The sequence below is a fragment of the Neoarius graeffei genome, chromosome 7 (assembly GCF_027579695.1).
Source record: "Neoarius graeffei isolate fNeoGra1 chromosome 7, fNeoGra1.pri, whole genome shotgun sequence".
Taxonomy (NCBI): Eukaryota; Metazoa; Chordata; class Actinopteri; order Siluriformes; family Ariidae; genus Neoarius; species Neoarius graeffei.
Genome location: NC_083575.1, coordinates 5,179,209 through 5,198,582, shown reverse-complemented (window position 1 = coordinate 5,198,582; position 19,374 = coordinate 5,179,209). Strand labels below are relative to the sequence as shown.

At 44.7% G+C, this 19,374-nt stretch overlaps 1 protein-coding gene across 2 annotated transcripts in view; it reads left to right on the top strand.

Annotated features, from left to right (window-relative positions):
* The first annotated feature begins 3,024 nt into the window (after positions 1-3,024).
* Positions 3,025-19,374, top strand: part of zfyve26 (zinc finger, FYVE domain containing 26) — a 43,806-nt gene continuing 27,456 nt past the window's right edge. For both annotated transcript variants that reach the window (XM_060925188.1, XM_060925186.1), the window contains exons 1-20: positions 3,025-3,112; positions 3,955-4,203; positions 4,354-4,429; positions 4,515-4,598; positions 5,053-5,509; positions 5,802-5,926; positions 7,675-7,839; positions 9,251-9,333; positions 9,750-9,883; positions 11,650-11,805; positions 11,962-12,459; positions 13,560-13,727; positions 14,166-14,317; positions 14,418-14,661; positions 14,772-15,035; positions 15,226-15,345; positions 15,522-15,692; positions 17,171-17,410; positions 17,560-17,665; positions 18,069-18,940. In XM_060925188.1, coding sequence (XP_060781171.1) covers positions 4,013-4,203; positions 4,354-4,429; positions 4,515-4,598; positions 5,053-5,509; positions 5,802-5,926; positions 7,675-7,839; positions 9,251-9,333; positions 9,750-9,883; positions 11,650-11,805; positions 11,962-12,459; positions 13,560-13,727; positions 14,166-14,317; positions 14,418-14,661; positions 14,772-15,035; positions 15,226-15,345; positions 15,522-15,692; positions 17,171-17,410; positions 17,560-17,665; positions 18,069-18,940 — 4,306 coding nt within the window. In that variant the 5' untranslated portion in view covers positions 3,025-3,112; positions 3,955-4,012. The remainder of the gene's footprint in view (positions 3,113-3,954; positions 4,204-4,353; positions 4,430-4,514; positions 4,599-5,052; positions 5,510-5,801; positions 5,927-7,674; positions 7,840-9,250; positions 9,334-9,749; positions 9,884-11,649; positions 11,806-11,961; positions 12,460-13,559; positions 13,728-14,165; positions 14,318-14,417; positions 14,662-14,771; positions 15,036-15,225; positions 15,346-15,521; positions 15,693-17,170; positions 17,411-17,559; positions 17,666-18,068; positions 18,941-19,374) is intronic.

Below are 19,374 nucleotides of genomic sequence, written 5' to 3'. Positions count from 1 at the left end.
ACCTAACCTGCATGTCTTTGGACTGTGGGGGAAACCGGAGCACCCGGAGGAAACCCACGCGGACACGGGGAGAACATGCAAACTCCACACAGAAAGGCCCTCGCCGGCCCTGGGGCTCGAACCCAGGACCTTCTTGCTGTGAGGCGACAGCGCTAACCACTACACCACCGTGCCGCCCCGGTTTAAATAACTGTGTTATTATTATTATTATTATCTCAGGGGGTCGCAGGCAAGCTGGAGCCTATCCCAGCTGACTACAGGCGAAAGGCGGGGTACACCCTGGACAAGTTGTCAGACCATCACAGGGCTGACACATAGACACAGACAACCATTCACACTCACATTCACACCTACGCTCAATTTAGAGTCACCAGTTAACCTAACCTGTGGGGGAAAACTGTGGGGGAAACCGGAGCACCCGGAGGAAACCCATGCGGACACATAGACAGACAACCATTCACACTCACATTCACACCTACGGTCAATTTAGAGTCACCAGTTAGCCTAACCTGCATGTCTTTGGACTGTGATCTCATGATCTCATCTCTCTAGCCGCTTTATCCTGTTCTACAGGGTCGCAGGCAAGCTGGAGCCTATCCCAGCTGACTATGGGTGAAAGGCGGGGTACACCCTGGACAAGTCGCCAGGTCATCACAGGGCTCACACATAGACACAGACAACCATTCACACTCACATTCACACCTACGCTCAATTTAGAGTCACCAGTTAACCTAACCTGCATGCCTTTGGACTGTGGGGGAAACCGGAGCACCCGGAGGAAACCCATGTGGACACGGGGAGAACATGCAAACTCCACACAGAAAGGCCCTCGCCGGCCATGGGGTTCGAACCCGGACCTTCTTGCTGTGAGGCGACAGCGCTAACCACTACACCACCGTACCGCCCGACGATGATGATGATGATTAAATAAAATAATAAAATAATACACTGGGTGAATAGCATCACAAATTATAACCATCATATATTTTGTCGATGTATTTTTTTCAAACATTATACAACCCCGATTCCAAAAAAGTTGGGACAAAGTACAAATTGTAAATAAAAACGGAATGCAATGGCGTGGAAGTTTTAAAATTCCATATTTTATTCAGAATTGAACATAGATGACATATCAAATGTTTAAACTGAGAAAATGTATCATTTAAAGAGAAAAATTAGGTGATTTTAAATTTCATGACAACAACACATCTCAAAAAAGTTGGGACAAGGCCATGTTTCCCACTGTGAGACATCCCCTTTTCTCTTTACAACAGTCTGTAAACGTCTGGGGACTGAGGAGACAAGTTGCTCAAGTTTAGGGATAGGAATGTTAACCCATTCTTGTCTAATATAGGATTCTAGTTGCTCAACTGTCTTCGGTCTTTTTTGTCGTATCTTCCGTTTTATGATGCGCCAAATGTTTTCTATGGGTGAAAAATCTGGACTGCAGGCTGGCCAGTTCAGTACCCGGACCCTTCTTCTATGCAGCCATGATGCTGTAATTGATGCAGTATGTGGTTTGGCATTGTCATGTCGGAAAATGCAAGGTCTTCCCTGAAAGAGACGTTTTCTGGATGGGAGCATATGTTGCTCTAGAACCTGGATATACCTTTCAGCATTGATGGTGTCTTTCCAGATGTGTAAGCTGCCCATGCCACACGCACTAATGCAACCCCATACCATCAGAGATGCAGGCTTCTGAACTGAGCGCTGATAACAACTCGGGTCGTCCTTCTCCTCTTTAGTCCGAATGACACGGCGTCCCTGATTTCCATAAAGAACTTCAAATTTTGATTTGTCTGACCACAGAACAGTTTTCCACTTTGCCACAGTCCATTTTAAATGAGCCTTGGCCCAGAGAAGACGTCTGCGCTTCTGGATCATGTTTAGATACGGCTTCTTCTTTGAACTATAGAGTTTTAGCTGGCAACGGCGGATGGCACGGTGAATTGTGTTCACAGATAATGTTCTCTGGAAATATTCCTGAGCCCATTTTGTGATTTCCAATACAGAAGCATGCCTGTATGTGATGCAGTGCCGTCTAAGGGCCTGAAGATCACGGGCACCCAGTATGGTTTTCCGGCCTTGACCCTTATGCACAGAGATTCTTCCAGATTCTCTGAATCTTTTGATGATATTATGCACTGTAGCTGATGATATGTTCAAACTCTTTGCAATTTTACACTGTCGAACTCCTTTCTGATATTGCTCCACTATTTGTCGGCGCAGAATTAGGGGGATTGGTGATCCTCTTCCCATCTTTACTTCTGAGAGCCGCTGCCACTCCAAGATGCTCTTTTTATACCCGGTCATGTTAATGACCTATTGCCAATTGCCCTAATGAGTTGCAGTTTGGTCCTCCAGCTGTTCCTTTTTTGTACCTTTAACTTTTCCAGCCTCTTATTGCCCCTGTCCCAACTTTTTTGAGATGTGTTGCTGTCATGAAATTTCAAATGAGCCAATATTTGGCATGAAATTTCAAAATGTCTCACTTTCGATATTTGATATGTTGTCTATGTTCTATTGTGAATACAATATCAGTTTTGGAGATTTGTAAATTATTGCATTCCGTTTTTATTTACAATTTGTACTTTGTCCCAACTTTTTTGGAATCAGGGTTGTATTTAATATGCAGTCTTCATCTCAATTAAAAAAAAAAAAAAAACACCTTTAAAACAAAAGATATTGGAACAGGTAAAGCAAACACATTTAAAAGATGTATGTATAGAATGTAAAAGAATAAAGTATGATAATAAATTAGCACATCTTTTTTATCTTTCTATTTCTTTTCAGGCCAACATCAAGTTTCAGAAGAAATTGACGAAATCAAAACGTTATATCCTCCAAAACGGAAAAAAAAACACAATAAAACATTTAGGTTGAAATATTTTCTGTCAAAAATGCAGCGCAACTTCATTAAATCGATAAATAAATAAATAAACAAATAAATCTCAAAGAATAGAGTCAAATCTGACGACTGTACGTCACTTCCTGAATCAGCTGATGAGGTCACATGACACAACTGTCATGGCGGCGGCGCAGCCCACAGGGCGGTGGAAGTAGCTGTGCTGTGTCTCCACAGAGCCGACCCGCTTCTGGACAAAAACAAACCGTAAGTGCTGTGTTTTACAGGATTATGCGATAATGAATAAAACTCTGAGATGATAAACTTTCCTCCAGGGTCACTATTATCACCTGGGGCTCTTAAAATCCTGGTTTTATTCGCAGTTTTTTAAGTAAAACTTTGGATGCTGCTGCACTGGAAACAGTTGTATAACGTGCTATGACAATACAAGACATGAAAGTTATAGTAAATAAATGTAATATTTATATCTACTATTGTCTGTCTGTTAGTATTTCTGTTATTTTGTGGGCTGAATGCCGTGTGAGGTCTGAGTGGTCACCTGTCAGACTTTATCACAGAAACATAAGCAACTTTTCATCACTGAACCTGTTGAAAGCTGCTCTCTGTCGTGTTCTTCCTTTATTTTCCTTCTTATTTACGAACGAATCTGTCGAACTGATCGCCATCTCTGATTGTACCATGACATCTGTTCAGGTAAATCAGTATTTGAATGTTTTAAAAATAATTTAAAGCACTGTGTGACCTGTCATTTTTCAAAGTGTCAGTAGATCTGTACTAATCCTCTCATTTTAAAGGTGGCTCAGAGCAACTCTGATTTACATTATGACTATTCAATGTATCTTGAGTTTCTTTACGGTTGAATTTTGTTTTTCTGGCCCAGAAATGGGCTCAGAACAGTGCTGCTCTACGCCACGTCCTTTACATCTAAAAAACGACATCCTTGGCTTTTGTAGTTTCAAGAAAAGCGGGTCTGTTGGGGGACACTGTAAAGGGTTCAAATAAAGTAGAAACCACACCTGTTTCTGATATCATCGGCTGAGAAGTGCTTTGTGAAGTGTCATTTTACGCATATTTTGCGTCTGCTGTAGATGAGTAGTTCTGTTTGTCTGGATAACCACTGACACACACCTGGGAAAGCGTGCCGTCATGCATCCGTTCGGCCGTGAGAAGGAGAGCTCCGTGCAGGACCTGTATGTTTTTTTCACTCTGTGTTTACGGCATGGCGAGTGGGAACTGGCCGCCGCTTGTGTCCGACAGCTCAGTCAGGCTGCTGGAGATGTGCCATTGCATCCTGATGACGTCGTTGCTGCACTTATTGCACAACCATATCAACTTGCGTGAGTAGTGTTTCCTCATATTCTGAGAGCTGTGATAAAACTCAATTTCAGAAAGCTCCAACTTCTGCGTTCGCATTCAGGCAGTATGTGCAGGTGGTTTGTGGGCGTGGCTTTGGATTTCACCTTTACCTTCACCATGTGGTTTTGTAGATGGGAGACAGCAGGAAGTCCTCACAGGCTTGCTTGGTTCTGGCTGCAGGTGCTGGAGAAACACTCAAAAGACAAGGTGAAATACACTTTAAAATAAAAATATCTCAAATGAGTTTCTGGACATTGGATAATTCATATCATGGCTCCCACCTGTCCTGCAGGTGTCTCTCTCAGTCCGGAGAGAACTGGCATTCCTGCTGATTTTAGAGGAACTGGGAGAGGAAGTGCCTCATTCTGTACTAAAGGTAAACCTCTCACTTCCTATAATGCTCATAATTGGGGAAAAAAACCTCTGTTCTTTACAAAGAGAGGGAACAAAAATGCCAGCTTACTTTGCTTGTTTAGTTTCCTCCAGTGACCTTGACACCCATGGAGGCCACGCCTCCTTCAGTGAGACTGACTGGTATAGAGGCCACACCTCCATCACTAATAGGCACAGAGACCGTGTCGCTTTCATTGAGCATGACAGGCTTATAAACCACACCTTCACTGTGCATTGAAAGATTATACACCTCCTTCCATGGAGCATGAGATTTTCATAGGCCACGCCTTCAATGAGCATGAGAAACTCCTAGGCCACGCCTCCTTCATTGAGCATGACTGGCACAAAAGCCACACCTCCTTCTCTGAGACCTCAGAATTATTTCCCTGTAGGTTTTAACGGTTTTTTTTTTTTTTTGGTGTCTCTCGCTTCCTCAGGAGCTGCATCAGGCCTTCCTGGAGTCCGAGCGTGTCGAGCGGAAGGACTCGTCCTCCGTTCCTCCTTTGAGTGATGCCGCTCTCTCCTGCATCCGCTCCCTCCTCTCTGAGCGCAGCCCGCGTCTGACCCATGCCCTGCTCTGCTTCCTGAAACACACAAATGCATCCAGTGTCTTTCTCCAACATCTCATGGACCTCATGGAGGGGAAGGAGGGCAAGAAGAGCGAGGGATGGGCAGAGGAGGTGTGCGGCGCTCTGGCTCTTGTGCCGTGTGCAGCGGCAGAGCTGGAGCAGTTGTGGGTGGGGCTATGGAGGGCAAGGGCGGGGCCTCTGAGTGAGGAGAGAGTGATGGGACGTCTGCTCCGACCTCAGAATCACACTCTGCTGATGCGCTACTGTACCACAGCTCTGCGGCTCAGCAGGGACAGCCTGCTCCAAGACGCAACACACACACAGGGTGAGGGAGACGGGGCGAAAACACACACACACAGCGCTGACTTGATTAGGCAGGACATAATTCATATTTCCCTCTTTAGTTTGTTAGTTCTGAAATTTCAATTTTGGGGAAGTGAGAATCTATGGTCATTTTGTTCCATTATATATACACACACACACACACACACACACACACACACACACACACAGATAATGTCTGGCCTTCACACGTGACGGTTGTGTTTGTGCTAAGATCTCCAAAACGTGCACATGACCACACAGTGGACTGAAGTAATGTGTGTGTGTTTTGTCAGTGGACTTACCTGAAGCAGAGAGACTCATGCTTGCCCTGTGTTGTCATGGTGACCGTAATGCAGCTTGGAAATCCATCTACTTTGAGTGTTTGAGTAGTGGAAAGCACTTTCTGGAGCAGGTTCTGGTAAGAATCCTCAACCCTCGTCCACTCATCCGCTCTCCCACTCTCCTTCATTCACTTGTTCACTCTCCCTCCTCGACTCTCCCTTTTGTGCCGAGAAGCCTCAAAGAGTAAGTAGAGTACTTGGAACAGGGAGTAGAGTCTTATCTTTGAGTTTTCTGGAGCAGGTCCATGAGGTCTTGGGGGATGAGAGAAACCAAACTCAAGCCAGACAGAAGGTATATGAATCGCCCTCTCTCGAGGTTTTAGTTTATTATTTAAAGATGAGCAAAGTAAAATGAAAATGACCAAATAGCAAAATAAGCAATCATAGAGGAGTGGCAATCCTCAAGTTATCAGCAGAGACAACTGGGTGGTACAGTGGTGCTGTGGTTTGTACTGTCGCCTTACGGCAAGAAGGTTTCGGGTTTGAACCTCACGACCTTTCATGACGGGGGGCCTTTCTCTGTGGAGTTTGCATGTTCTGCCCGGGTTTCCTCCGGGTGCTCCGGAAAGACATGCGGCTCGGTTAACTGGTGCCTCTAAATTGCCCATAAATGTGAATGTGTTTGAATGGTTGGGTGGGAACTGCTCTACGTCCTCGCCGTCAACCCTGGATAGCTCTCCTGAGCTAGCTAACAAATTTGCAGTAAACAGATATTACTGATATTAGACATAGTAGAGATATTCTACTCTTTTTATAGTTAAGAGCCTTGAGCTTAAAGTGCCATTCCACCATTGGATGTATTCTTTGGCATAAAATACAATATATTTTGACAACATATATATATATATATATATATATATATATATAAATGGTATCACTAGATAGAGAAATCTTTTAGCTTCAAAATGATATCAAACATAATTTTTTGACAACGACAAGTATATTAATTTTGCGACCAAAGTCACCTACCCTTTTAATTTCCGCGCGTGATGTCATCGGCAGGTTCCTCTTCTTGTGTACCACGTGACGTGTGACGTGGCACATATTATCAGCAATGGCGGATAGAACGCGATAAAAATAATACCAATAAATCTAGCTAATACCAATAAATCTAGCTAACTGAAAGATTAACTCAATTTTTCACAATTTTTTTGGCCCCCATATACGAGGAGAAATGACTCTCTCTCATTTTGGGGGTTTCCTGGTCTAAAAATAGACCGACACGTGGTACACAAGAAGGGGAACCTGCCGATGACATCACGTTTCACTACCGCGCGGAAATTAAAAGGGTAGGTGACTTTGGTCGCAAAATTAATATACTTGTCGTTGTCAAAAAATGATGTTTGATATATCATTTTGAAGCTAAAAGATTTCTCTGTCTAGTCATGTTGTCATAAAATATATTGTATTTTATGCCAAAGAATACATCCAATGGTGGAATGGCACTTTAAGGTCTCTTAGCTTTATCAGCATATGATCCACCTACTGTCTCAAACTTTTATCTGTGTGTTTCTTGGAGCTGGTTTATCTGATGCTTGAGCAGATTGAGCTTCTGGAGGTAAAGGAACTTCCTTCTTTGGTGTCTCGATTTTCTTTTCGGGGACGAAAAGCATATTCCATTTTAGTAAACATGTTCCAAACAGCCACTGCGTAATATCAATATGCAGTATTAAAACTGCTTCTCAGCTTTGAGTGAGGTAAACATTGTAAAGTTTTATCAATAAAAATGGTATTATGTGCTAATTCTATTCATGTTTTGTCCTTTTTTTTAAACACATTTTCTGTTACATCAGTCATCTGTCGTCTTTTCTGGTTTTGTTTGTAGGTCACGGGGCTTGATCTCATCAAGAAGGAGGAGTTTTCAAAACTGGAGGTGTTACTTGGGGTGGAGTTTCATCCGCTGTCCCGCCTCCTTCTTTTGCTGGGATGGAAACACTGCCAGAGTCTTGACTCCGCCCAGGAGCTCCTCAGGATTCTGCACCAGCAACAGGTTGGGAAATAACGACCTTTAAATTATCAAAAAATATGATGGAAAACCTGAATGCAGATGCTTCCAGAAAGATGTGTTACACAATCCAGTAAAGCAGTTACCCTCCTCCCGTGCTCTGGGTCATGTATCTGAATGCTGAGCAGGCTCAAACCTGTGTGTGTGACTTTTCTCTGCACTATAAAGTAGAATTTTTCTGGTTTAAAGCTGGTTTTCAAGTGTAGGTCATAAAAAGAATTTTCCCGACACCCAATTATTTTTGTTTAGTGACCGAAAGCTACTGAATTCGAATCACGGACTTTGTTTTATTAATTTTTAAAATAGAACAATTAATGAATTTATCTCCACGTGGCCCTAAATTCCACACTATTTTTTTTTTTTTTCCTGCTTCACCATGACCTGATTCAAGATACTATGTGATGCATCACGTGGTGTGCTTTCCCCAGTCACGCAAGGCATTGTGGGATACAAATTTGAAACAGGAGAGAACAATGGAGGACGTGAGTGTGTGAATGAAACGTGAAAGATCGACTACAGTAACAGAAAGAAAGCGAGAAGAAAAGACGTTATGTTCTATACGAAGGAAAGGAAATGCAGGACCAAACTAATAAATATGGGCGCTCAGCGAGCACCTCGGTGTGATCAGCTGTTCGTTTAGCGACAGAATGATGGAACTGTCAGTGCACGCTCAAATATAAACCTGTCGATGGCAGTAATGCAACACTGTGGATGCCAGCTGCCGTAAAACCCAAAAGAAGAAGAAGGTAAATCTGCGCATGCGCACACGGACTTCCTCCGTCTGCTTGACTGCGCCAAGCGAGCGATTTCATGCACATTATTTGCTTTAATCCCCTCAAATTAAATAACTTCCCAGCCACAGAATGGCCTGATATTTTGTGAAATATTACAGAAATAAACATATATCGCAATGACCACATTTCAGACGGAACTAAATTTCACTGATTTTATGAAATCGAAAGGCCGTCTCGCTTTAACCAGGATTTTGTAAATTTGTGCTGCGCTTTGGAATTGTGAGAGGAATTCAATGAGGGTGTGTAAAGCAGGAAGCAGATAACATGCTTTATCTTTTTTTTTTTTTTTTTTTAGGTGTTGTGGTGAAACACTACGATCAATATGTTTTTAGACATTTCTGTACTCGTGGTTGTAGCCTGTGTAAATTTAAGGTGGACTGCCATAATGTACGTTTGTGTATGTTTATTCATTCGGCAGACGCTTTTATCCAAAAAAGATGAGCAGTTGAGGGCTCACTGGATGAGCAGTCAACACCTTGAGTGTTTTTCTTTGGAAATCCATCTGTTGGGGGGGGAAGCAAAAACAAAAAACCCTGACCATGTGTCTAGTGTCATGTTTTTGTCACTTGAACCACTCTGTGTGTGTGTGTGTGTGTGTGTAGGCCAAAGAAACCGTCCTCAGCGATTTTGCAAACGTCCTCTCCTCTCAGTTAAAGGTGTTAGAGTGGTGTGCCGAAAACAACCAGTGAGTGTCTCTCTCTCTCTCTCTCTCTCTCTCTCTCTCTCTCTCTCTCTCTCTCACACACACACAATGTGCACCTTTAACTCTTGGTTCTGTGACTGATTGACCTGAACCTGAATTTCAGGCCTGCGGCTCCATGATTGAAGTTCAACACAAATAAATGAAGTAAACATTTTACGCATTTCTGAACAGCGTCCAGTCACCTGATTCATTCTCTTAACCACAGCATGTGTGCGCGCGCACGATTTGTCAGAAAATGAGTCAAGCGCAGAATGTAGGGGAGATTCCCGCTCAAATTAATATTCAAATTCAGATTTATGCGTTGAGAATTTTTTCAAACGTATTTTTTTTAAATACAATTTCTGACTTGATAAAAAAAAAAATGTCTGAAACAGTATTTGATTTCCGTGTGTGAGCAGTGAGATCTCCCATGAGGCCTTGCTGTCTCAGCTGCACAATCTGGATCATCACTCTGCTCTCTATGTGCTGCACTCACTCACACCTCTGGCCAAGTATGAAGAGCACAGAGTGCTGGAGCTGCTGCAGGCCGCAGGTAACACATACACACACACACACACGCGCACGCATGCATGCCAGTTACTAGTACAACCCCGATTCCAAAAAAGTTGGGACAAAGTACAAATTGTAAATAAAAATGGAATGCAATGATGTGGAAGTTTCAAAATTCCATATTTTATTCAGAATAGAACATAGATGACATATCAAATGTTTAAACTGAGAAAATGTATCATTTAAAGAGAAAAATTAGGTGATTTTAAATTTCATGACAACAACACATCTCAAAAAAGTTGGGACAAGGCCATGTTTCCCACTGTGAGACATCCCCTTTTCTCTTTACAACAGTCTGTAAACGTCTGGGGACTGAGGAGACAAGTTGCTCAAGTTTAGGGATAGGAATGTTAACCCATTCTTGTCTAATGTAGGATTCTAGTTGCTCAACTGTCTTAGGTCTTTTTTGTCGTATCTTCCGTTTTATGATGCGCCAAATGTTTTCTATGGGTGAAAGATCTGGACTGCAGGCTGGCCAGTTCAGTACCCGGACCCTTCTTCTACGCAGCCATGATGCTGTAATTGATGCAGTATGTGGTTTGGCATTGTCATGTTGGAAAATGCAAGGTCTTCCCTGAAAGAGACGTCGTCTGGACGGGAGCATATGTTGCTCTAGAACCTGGATATACCTTTCAGCATTGATGGTGTCTTTCCAGATGTGTAAGCTGCCCATGCCACACGCACTAATGCAACCCCATACCATCAGAGATGCAGGCTTCTGAACTGAGCGCTGATAACAACTTGGGTCGTCCTTCTCCTCTTTAGTCCGAATGACACGGCGTCCCTGATTTCCATAAAGAACTTCAAATTTTGATTCATCTGACCACAGAACAGTTTCCACTTTGCCACAGTCCATTTTAAATGAGCCTTGGCCCAGAGAAGACGTCTGCGCTTCTGGATCATGTTTAGATACGGCTTCTTTGAACTATAGAGTTTTAGCTGGCGACGGCGGATGGCACGGTGAATTGTGTTCACAGATAATGTTCTCTGGAAATATTCCTGAGCCCATTTTGTGATTTCCAATACAGAAGCATGCCTGTATGTGATGCAGTGCCGTCTAAGGGCCCGAAGATCACGGGCACCCAGTATGGTTTTCCGGCCTTGGCCCTTACGCACAGAGATTCTTCCAGATTCTCTGAATCTTTTGATGATATTATGCACTGTAGATGATGATATGTTCAAACTCTGCAATTTTACACTGTCAAACTCCTTTCTGATATTGCTTCACTATTTGTCGGCGCAGAATTAGGGGGATTGGTGATCCTCTTCCCATCTTTACTTCTGAGAGCCGCTGCCACTCCAAGATGCTCTTTTTATACCCAGTCATGTTAATGACCTATTGCTAATTGGCTTAATGAGTTGCAATTTGGTCCTCCAGCTGTTCCTTTTTTGTACCTTTAACTTTTCCAGCCTCTTATTGCCCCTGTCCCAACTTTTTTGAGATGTGTTGCTGTCATGAAATTTCAAATGAGCCAATATTTGGCATGAAATTTCAAAATGTCTCACTTTCGACATTTGATATGTTGTCTATGTTCTATTGTGAATACAATATCAGTTTTTGAGATTTGTAAATTATTGCATTCCGTTTTTATTTACAATTTGTACTTTGTCCCAACTTTTTTGGAATCGGGGTTGTATATCAGAGAAAGCTGAAGTCTGCAAATACAAATTTGTATTCATCGTAACTGCTGTGGTATAACAGGAATAAAACCCTCAGTATCATGCTGTATATTTTATTCTGTGCTTCAGGAGACTCCTTGTCTGGAGAGGCTCGGAGCAGCTGTGTCCAGCGCAACATCACCATGTTCAGGGGCTTCTGCGCCATGAAATACGCCATCTACGCTGTGTGTGTGAACATGCGTGTCGGAGGCTCGGCGCAGGTACCCCATAAGGAACAGCCTGAAGGTGTGTACAGTAAATAGTGATCAGTGACGAAGATGCTGATTCGGATCGACTTAAAATGTAGACATGCTCCTGTAATGCAGCACTGTACGTCCCCTGGACATTTGCATTACCATGGCAACGCTTACAAATGAGATGAATTCTAACTTCTCTCCGCAGGTCCCTCGTCCCTGTTTCAGCATTACCTCTCGGAGTGTCAGCTCTACTTGGAAGCGGTTCCTACAATGTTTCGCCTGGAGCTCCTGGAGAACATCTTCTCACTACTTTTCTTGTCCTATTCTGACTTTGCTGAGCCGAATCACTTGGACAAGGAGAACAAACCGAGCAGGAGCAATGAAGAGGTCAGTGAACGAGAATCGCGAGAAGAGAAGGGCGAGAGCGCTGCGACTGGGAAGTCTGCTCAGAGGACGTCAGGCTGCCGTGGCTTCTTGCTGGACACCGTTGCGATGGAGGGAGTCCTGCGGCTCATCAGAGAGGGACTGGAGGGAATGTGTGCCCTCGGGAGGGCGCTGGAGGCCGAGGCGGAGCTGGCTGAGAGTCTGGGCTGCTCGGTTACAGCGGAGACATTCAGCTCTCGGCTACAGAGGCTCTCCAAACACACGGCTGAGGCTCAGTGGAGGCTGCAGATCGTCACCACCAATCAGGAGAAGGCAAACAGTGAGTCATGTGAAATTTATTTAGGTTTCCGAGAGATAATACGTGCATTGTTGTCTTCTTCTATTCATTTTAGAGGCTTTTATGTTCTGATCATTTTGCCCAGTACAGGTTTGTCCAGAAATCACATGATGCTCAATTCAGTCCATGAACAACAATCTGATCCGTAAAACGCCAGTCTGAATCAGCTGAGCATAAATATTTGGTGATGTTTCGGTGTAAAATGTAGCTTCCTGGAACATACAAGTAAAAAGGCCACTGATACGGAGGCCACTCCTCCTTTTCTCAGACTGGCAAGCACATAGGCCACGCCTCCTTTACAAAAACCAACAAGCTTTCAAGAGTTGTTTTGTTATGCCCCAAGTAGTGAGCAAACATATGGGCCTTTTCCACTACCCTTTTTCAGCTCACTTCAGCCAAACACGGCTCGCGTTTCGACTACCTCAGAGCAGCACGACTGAGCTCACTTCAGCCCTACTCAGCACCCAAAACTCGCACGGTTTTGGAGTGGTGCTGAAGTGAGCCCAACCGAGCCGAGTGGGGCTAGGGGCGTGAGGAGACACTCCCCTGTGCATTGATTGGTGAGGAGGAGTGTCCTCACATGCCCACACACGCCCCGCGAGCACGCTGGGATCTGTAAACCCGGAAGAAGAAGAATTACGACGAAGAAGAAGATGATCAGAAAACTAGAAGATGGAAGCCAACAAGCCACAGCACCAAGACCAGCAACACTAACGACTCCATGTCCTCCATGTTTATTGTTTACGATCCGGGTCGTGAGACTACCGCTTAAAAGGTCACTGATGTCACTGTTTGCGCCGCCTAACGACATCACGTGACGTCTACCCACTTCCAGCCAGCACGGTTCAGCGCGGTTGTAGTCGAAATGCAACTCCAACAGCCCCACTCAGCTCGACTCAGCCCAACTCAGCACCGCATGGCTCAGCCCAACTCAGCCGCGTTGGTAGTGGAAAAGCCCCTATAGTGAATAGATAACCATTTAAAATTTGGCCTCACTTAGATTTATGGATAAGAAATTTAAATTGAAAAACAAGACTTTATTTTGGCAACAGTAAAGTGTGTGTGTGTGTGTGTGTGTGTAGGTGGTCCGCCTCTGCCCTCCCCAGTCATGAACTCGATTCTCTCTCTGAGGCGGAGCAACAGCAGCGGTGTTTCTCGGGTCGGGAAGAAGAAGCGATCCCATCGTCATCGCCCTGAGCGACGCAAGACCTCCGAACGACAGAACGGAGAGATCAGCACCAGTACCTCAGGTTGGAGTCACAGATACATGATTCATGAGTTTAACTCCAAAACAACAGCATGTTGTAATCCTTCCTCTTTAACCTAAATCAGTGTACAACTTTTATAACATTTTTTAATTTTTTTACCTGAATAGTTTACGGCTTTTAGCTGTGAATTTCTGAATTTCCATTTGCGTTTAGTTATTTGAAAAAATGAATAAAAATGTTTAAGGTATAATTTAAGACTGCAGGTAAAAAGCAAGCACTTTATCTGGTTAATTGTGGGACTCTGGAGTAAGCCGGTGTATAGGATATTTAAGGGCATGATATTTTTATTTTTTAGGAATGTTTTGGGGAAAAAATTCAACTTTTTATTCTCAGTTTTTGATACTTTCAGATGTATATTATAATTTTGACAGTTAAAAATGCTGAGTTTCCCTCAGTGTGTTTTCCATGTCGGTTTGCCAGATGGCAGTAGTGGCACGGTGCCAGTGCATGTGGAGTATGAAGTGTGTGTTTGTGGAGGACCTCACAGCTGGCTTGTTCCCTCTATGCTCTCCCCGCCTGAGTCTCTCCTGATCTCCTGCATACGCAGAGGGAACTACATGGAGGCTCATCAGGTTCACGACTCGCTCTTCTCTCTGCAGCAACACTATGTAGACCACTACTGTAGGAAGTAACATGTTTTGTGCGGTATTTTGATGCTGTGTGTGTTTGTAGGTGATGCTGATGTTCGGGCTGGAGAAAGCACCATGCTGCGGGGAGCTTCTCTTCATGGAGCTGTACCATGAGGTTCTGTCTGAGCTCGCTCAGGTTGAGCAGAAGATCGAGAGCCAGTCCCTTTCTTCGTTATCGTCTTCCACTGAGGGTCTGGGGTCAGTCGGGGTGACGGGACCGGGACGGAGCCGTCTGGGCAGCAGCAGCAGAATCACTCTCCAGAGCATCGGCAACGCAGCCGCAGCAGGTACGAGTGCACCGTGATGATGCGACTCAGAATCAGGGATTTGGTGTAATGTTTTGACCCTTCATGCCTCGAACACGCTCGCTCCCTCCCTCCCTCCTTCCTTCCTTCAGGCATGGCGTTCTACTCCATCTCCGACGTCGCTGATCGCCTCCTGAGCTCTCCCTCTCGCCCTCTGGTCTGTCTGGAGGAGAACTACTGGCTCTCCCATCCTCTCTCTGACCCCTCAGACCCCCTGCGCCCCCTGCTGGAGGAGCTCAATCCAGCTGCCATGGCTGCTTTTGACCTGGCATGTTGCCAATGCCAGTTGTGGAAGAGCTCGCGCCAGCTTCTGGAGACTGCTGAGCGGAGACTACACACTTCACTGGAGAGACGAGGTAGGCGTGTGTGTGTGTTCGAGTATGAGGTACAGAAAAAAGCTGATTGACCAAAGTCTTTGGGTAAGTATTAGTTCTGAAAAGGGAGCGGACATGTTGGACGCCTCCGTTACTGAAACTGAAAAGCACAGGGGCCACGCCTCCTTCAATACATCGACCTTGTTTATTATGTCTGTTTTTTCACCTGCAGGCATCACGTTGGACCAAGACGTTCGTCATCCTGAAGGTATTCGGGGTTTTCCATCTGTGCTGCAGCAGATCAGTAAAATACTCAGCAGAACAACGACCAGCAAAGGGCCACTCAAATCAGGTACACAGGCATTCATACTGTATTACTCCTCTTTTTTTTGTTGTTGTTGTCAACAGCAGTGGATTCAGGCTTGAGATATCCATCGAAGAAACATGCTCATAAATGGGACGACAACACAGAGGTGTTCTAATGCAGCGATACTGCCCGTCAACTTCTCTCTCTTTCTCTGTAAAAAGACTCGAACAGAGACGAGGGCGGAGTCGTGCCTCCTTTCGGCTGCAGTGCTCAGGAAGTCCTGCTCTGCAGTCACTTGTCTGTCACAGAGGAGGCCATCGCCACCAGGCTCACGCTCATCCAGCGCCTCGAGGTCATACTGCAGACTCTGACCGCCGCCATCGAAATGGCCGGTAAGAATGTGATTTTTTTTTTTTTTTTTTTTTTTTTGCGCCTTCTGCTCTTTGGTAAACATTGCTATATATTGAGGTTTTTCACCTGACGTCACAGGGTCACGTGACACCCCGGTGTCCGCCATTTTGAAGGTCAAGCTAGCTAATGCCAACAACAGTAGCTAGTATGTTACTGTAGCAATGTTTACGTTCAGTCATTTGGATGAATGTTAAAACCTTTCAGTCTCAAGTTTTTCCTTTACTGTATTTACTAGCTGATCCGGCAGCTATTTACACCGGATCCAGTGTAAATAGCTGCCGGAGCCGACGTCCCAGCCTGCCCGAGCGCGCTAGCTCCCAGCCTGCCCGAGCGCGCTAGCTCCCAGCCTGCCCGAGCGCGCTAGCTCCGGCAAGCTCGGACGTCGGCTCCGGCAGCTATTTACACTGGATCCGGTGTAAATAGCTGCCGGATCATAATTACAGTAAACTAGTAAATACAGTAAAGGAAAAAACTTGAGACTGAAAGGTTTTAACAGTCATCCAAATGACTGAACGTAAACATTGCTACAGTAACATACTAGCTACTATGTTGTTGACATTAGCTAGTGCTAACAGCTAGCTGCTAGTACACTGCTACAACACAGACACCGACCCTAATAATACAGTTCTTGGTCATTGCCTGGTAACAGCAAATTTATAACGGGCCATGTCTCAACAGACTAAGAAGTTATTTCAATGACATTTAATAACATTTTGTTTATCCTGAGGACCGAAAGTAAATGAAAATGTGAACAAACCTTAGCTGTAATAAGATGGCGACCACCGGCTCCAGGGACGACCCGCTGATGTAGGCATGTTACCCAGCCTGACACAAAATATTTGTAGGCATCCAAACTCTTATACGCTTTCAGATCAATACCTGTGTATGGCGATGGGTTTTTAACGACATAGGTATACAGATCATGTGGGCCGAAGTCAGGTAAAGACGAGGGCTTCGTGTACTTCCGTACGTCAGTGAACAATCCTGGTGGAAGCAGGTAAACGTCGTTCTCTAAGCCTGCTAACCTCAATTTTTGCAAATACCTCTCCCTCTGCTCGCCCTGTAAATGCCCTACGTCGCTGGATAGTGAAGGTGTTTTCTGCATCTCGCTCCTTTTTCTTTTATGTTTTTCGTTTGTCGCCTTCCTCGCATTCAAACTGATTCGAGCCGTGACGTCCAAAATGGCAGCATCACATGACTTGGTCATGTGGGTGAAAAACCTCAATAATGACTTTTTTTTTTTGTTCATCAGAATATCAAAGACAAATTTTCCAGGGTGGAGAGATGTATTAAGATTAGAACCTAATTGTTTGTTTAATTTCAGCTCAGGGAACAGTACAGCACCGATCTCCAGCACCACTAACGGGACTAAAAGACTAAACCTGACGAAAAAAAAATCCCATCTTGTAACACGAGCAATATATTGTTGGCCGGTATTCACTCTGGTTGTCTGCTGTAGGTGAGAGTCAGTCGGCCAGCTCCGTCCTGGCGTCTCTGTTGGAGCAGGCGGGCCTGAAGCAGTCCGAGCTCGACTCGCACCCTGTCTGCTCTGCGATGAAACAGCTGCTGTGCTCATTGGACCAGCTGTGCCCTTTGGAGATGGACAGCACCAGCTGTAATTGGCCAGATTACACGCGCAGCTTCCTGAATTATATAAACATGCTGGCGTCAGTGCTGGTGCGCAGCCTGAGCTCTGAAGGTGAGGCTTTCATTGCAGAACATTTGATTATTAGAAAGCGTTTCGTAATAATCATAGGATCTTTCATTAGAAACTGAGTGAGGAGAAATTCTTCATAAAATGAGAACATTGATGTTCGTGTGTGTGTGTGTGTGTGTGTGTTCTCTCAGATCAGAGTGTGGCTGTGAAACTGGGGAATCCTCTGCTCGTGCTACTGCAGTCACCTCAACAGCTCCTCTCACACCTGCTCTTTGACAGACAGGTCACACCCGACAGGTACAATATATACACATCGCATTTACTTTGCAGCAGGCAAAGTGCTGCAAAACAGAAAATTGTTAAAAAAAAAAAAGTAAACTAATAAATGTTACTGACCATTAATAAACTACACTGCAAACAAACATGAAACTAGTTAACTAATACACTAAAATGTGTACAAACAAATTTAAAAAAAAAAAAACACACAGACCGAATACCCAGAATAAAATGACCTTGCATTGATTATTTTAAAAAAAATAATTTTCTAATATAATTTTTCTGTTGGTTTTATATTCATTTGATCATTTTTGGGTTTTTTTTTTCTTTAAAATTTATTTTATTCTCTGAAAGAAGTATAAAATCAGTGTGAGTCTTACTTCCATGGTGTGTGTGTGATTTTTGTTTTATTTTATTTTTTAAGGTTGCTGTCTCTGCTGCATCAGGAGGGTCTGCAGGTAAACGTCCAGCAAGTCATCGTGCAGCGTTGCTGTGATCCGCTCCCTCTCTGGTTCCCTCCCTCCCTGAAGGGTGCAGGAGCCGAAGGAGGAGCTTTCTGCCCGTCCAGCATCGCTTCTCTCCTCCATCAGCACGCTCAGGAGCGAACTCTCACCGCTGACCTTTCTGAACCGCCTCCAGCCTCTGAACCCAGCTCGGAATCCGAGGCGTCGGTTGAAACCAGCGTCTCTCCGATTCTCTCCACGTCTCCTCCTTCTCCGTCTTTGTCTTTATGCTCGTCTTCAACTTCATCGTCGGCATCATCGTCACCATCCTTCTCCTCTACATCTTCTTTCCTCCTCACGCCCTCTGCGCTGTCGTTCCTGAAATCCCGCTCTCCGCTCGTCGCTGTCCTTGCGTTGCTCGGCGTGAGTCGGGTGGAGATCACCCGTGTTCCGTCCTCCTCGTGGCCTGGACTGCCTTTGTATTTTCGAAGCGCTACACGTAAAGAAGCTCCGCTGGACTTGGAGCAGATCTCCAAAGAGGCTGAAGCTTTGCTCACGTCCTTCCCTATCTTCAAGGCCTTCCTGGTGGACATGGCAGCGCCCGTGCTGGGGTCGTCTCCGGAGACCGAGGATGGCATTGGAGCAGCTCTGAGCAGGAAGTCGGGCACAGTGGCCGTGCTCTTCTCTAGGTCTCAGGATGGAACGGGACAGGGGATGGTGGCCGAAGCTTTCCAGCAGGCTCTGAGCACCAGAGACCTCACCCGAGCTCTGAGCCTGCTGGAGCTTTATGCACAAAACTGCAGCCAGAAGGTGGCGCTACGGGACAAACTGCTCGCCTGCACCACCCTGGAGGGTACGACCTTTTTATCTATTCATTCAGGATGGTGTTCAAACTAATGAGAGGCATTTCAGATGGAGGGGAACATGTAGAAGTGTGTAAAATGAGATCCTCTGTAACCCGTCATATGCCTGATAGAACTCCATATGAGATTCAGAAAGAGAGCGACTTTTTAAAGGGTCTACTGGAGATTATTCACGTGTAAGGAGTTAACAGTCGTACTTTTGTATTTATATTTAATTAGACAGTTATTACACATGCAGCATATCTATCGGTCATTTCGGCAAACACTTTAGGAGAGCGACTTCCATTAGGTGACAAAAAGAGAGGATCTCACTTGATAAGTGTGATGCAAATAAAAATGAATTGATTTTCGCTCACTGACATCCTGTGGAAGCTGATGTCAGGCAGTTCATAGTGTTCTATTATTTCTGATACTTGGAAAACAG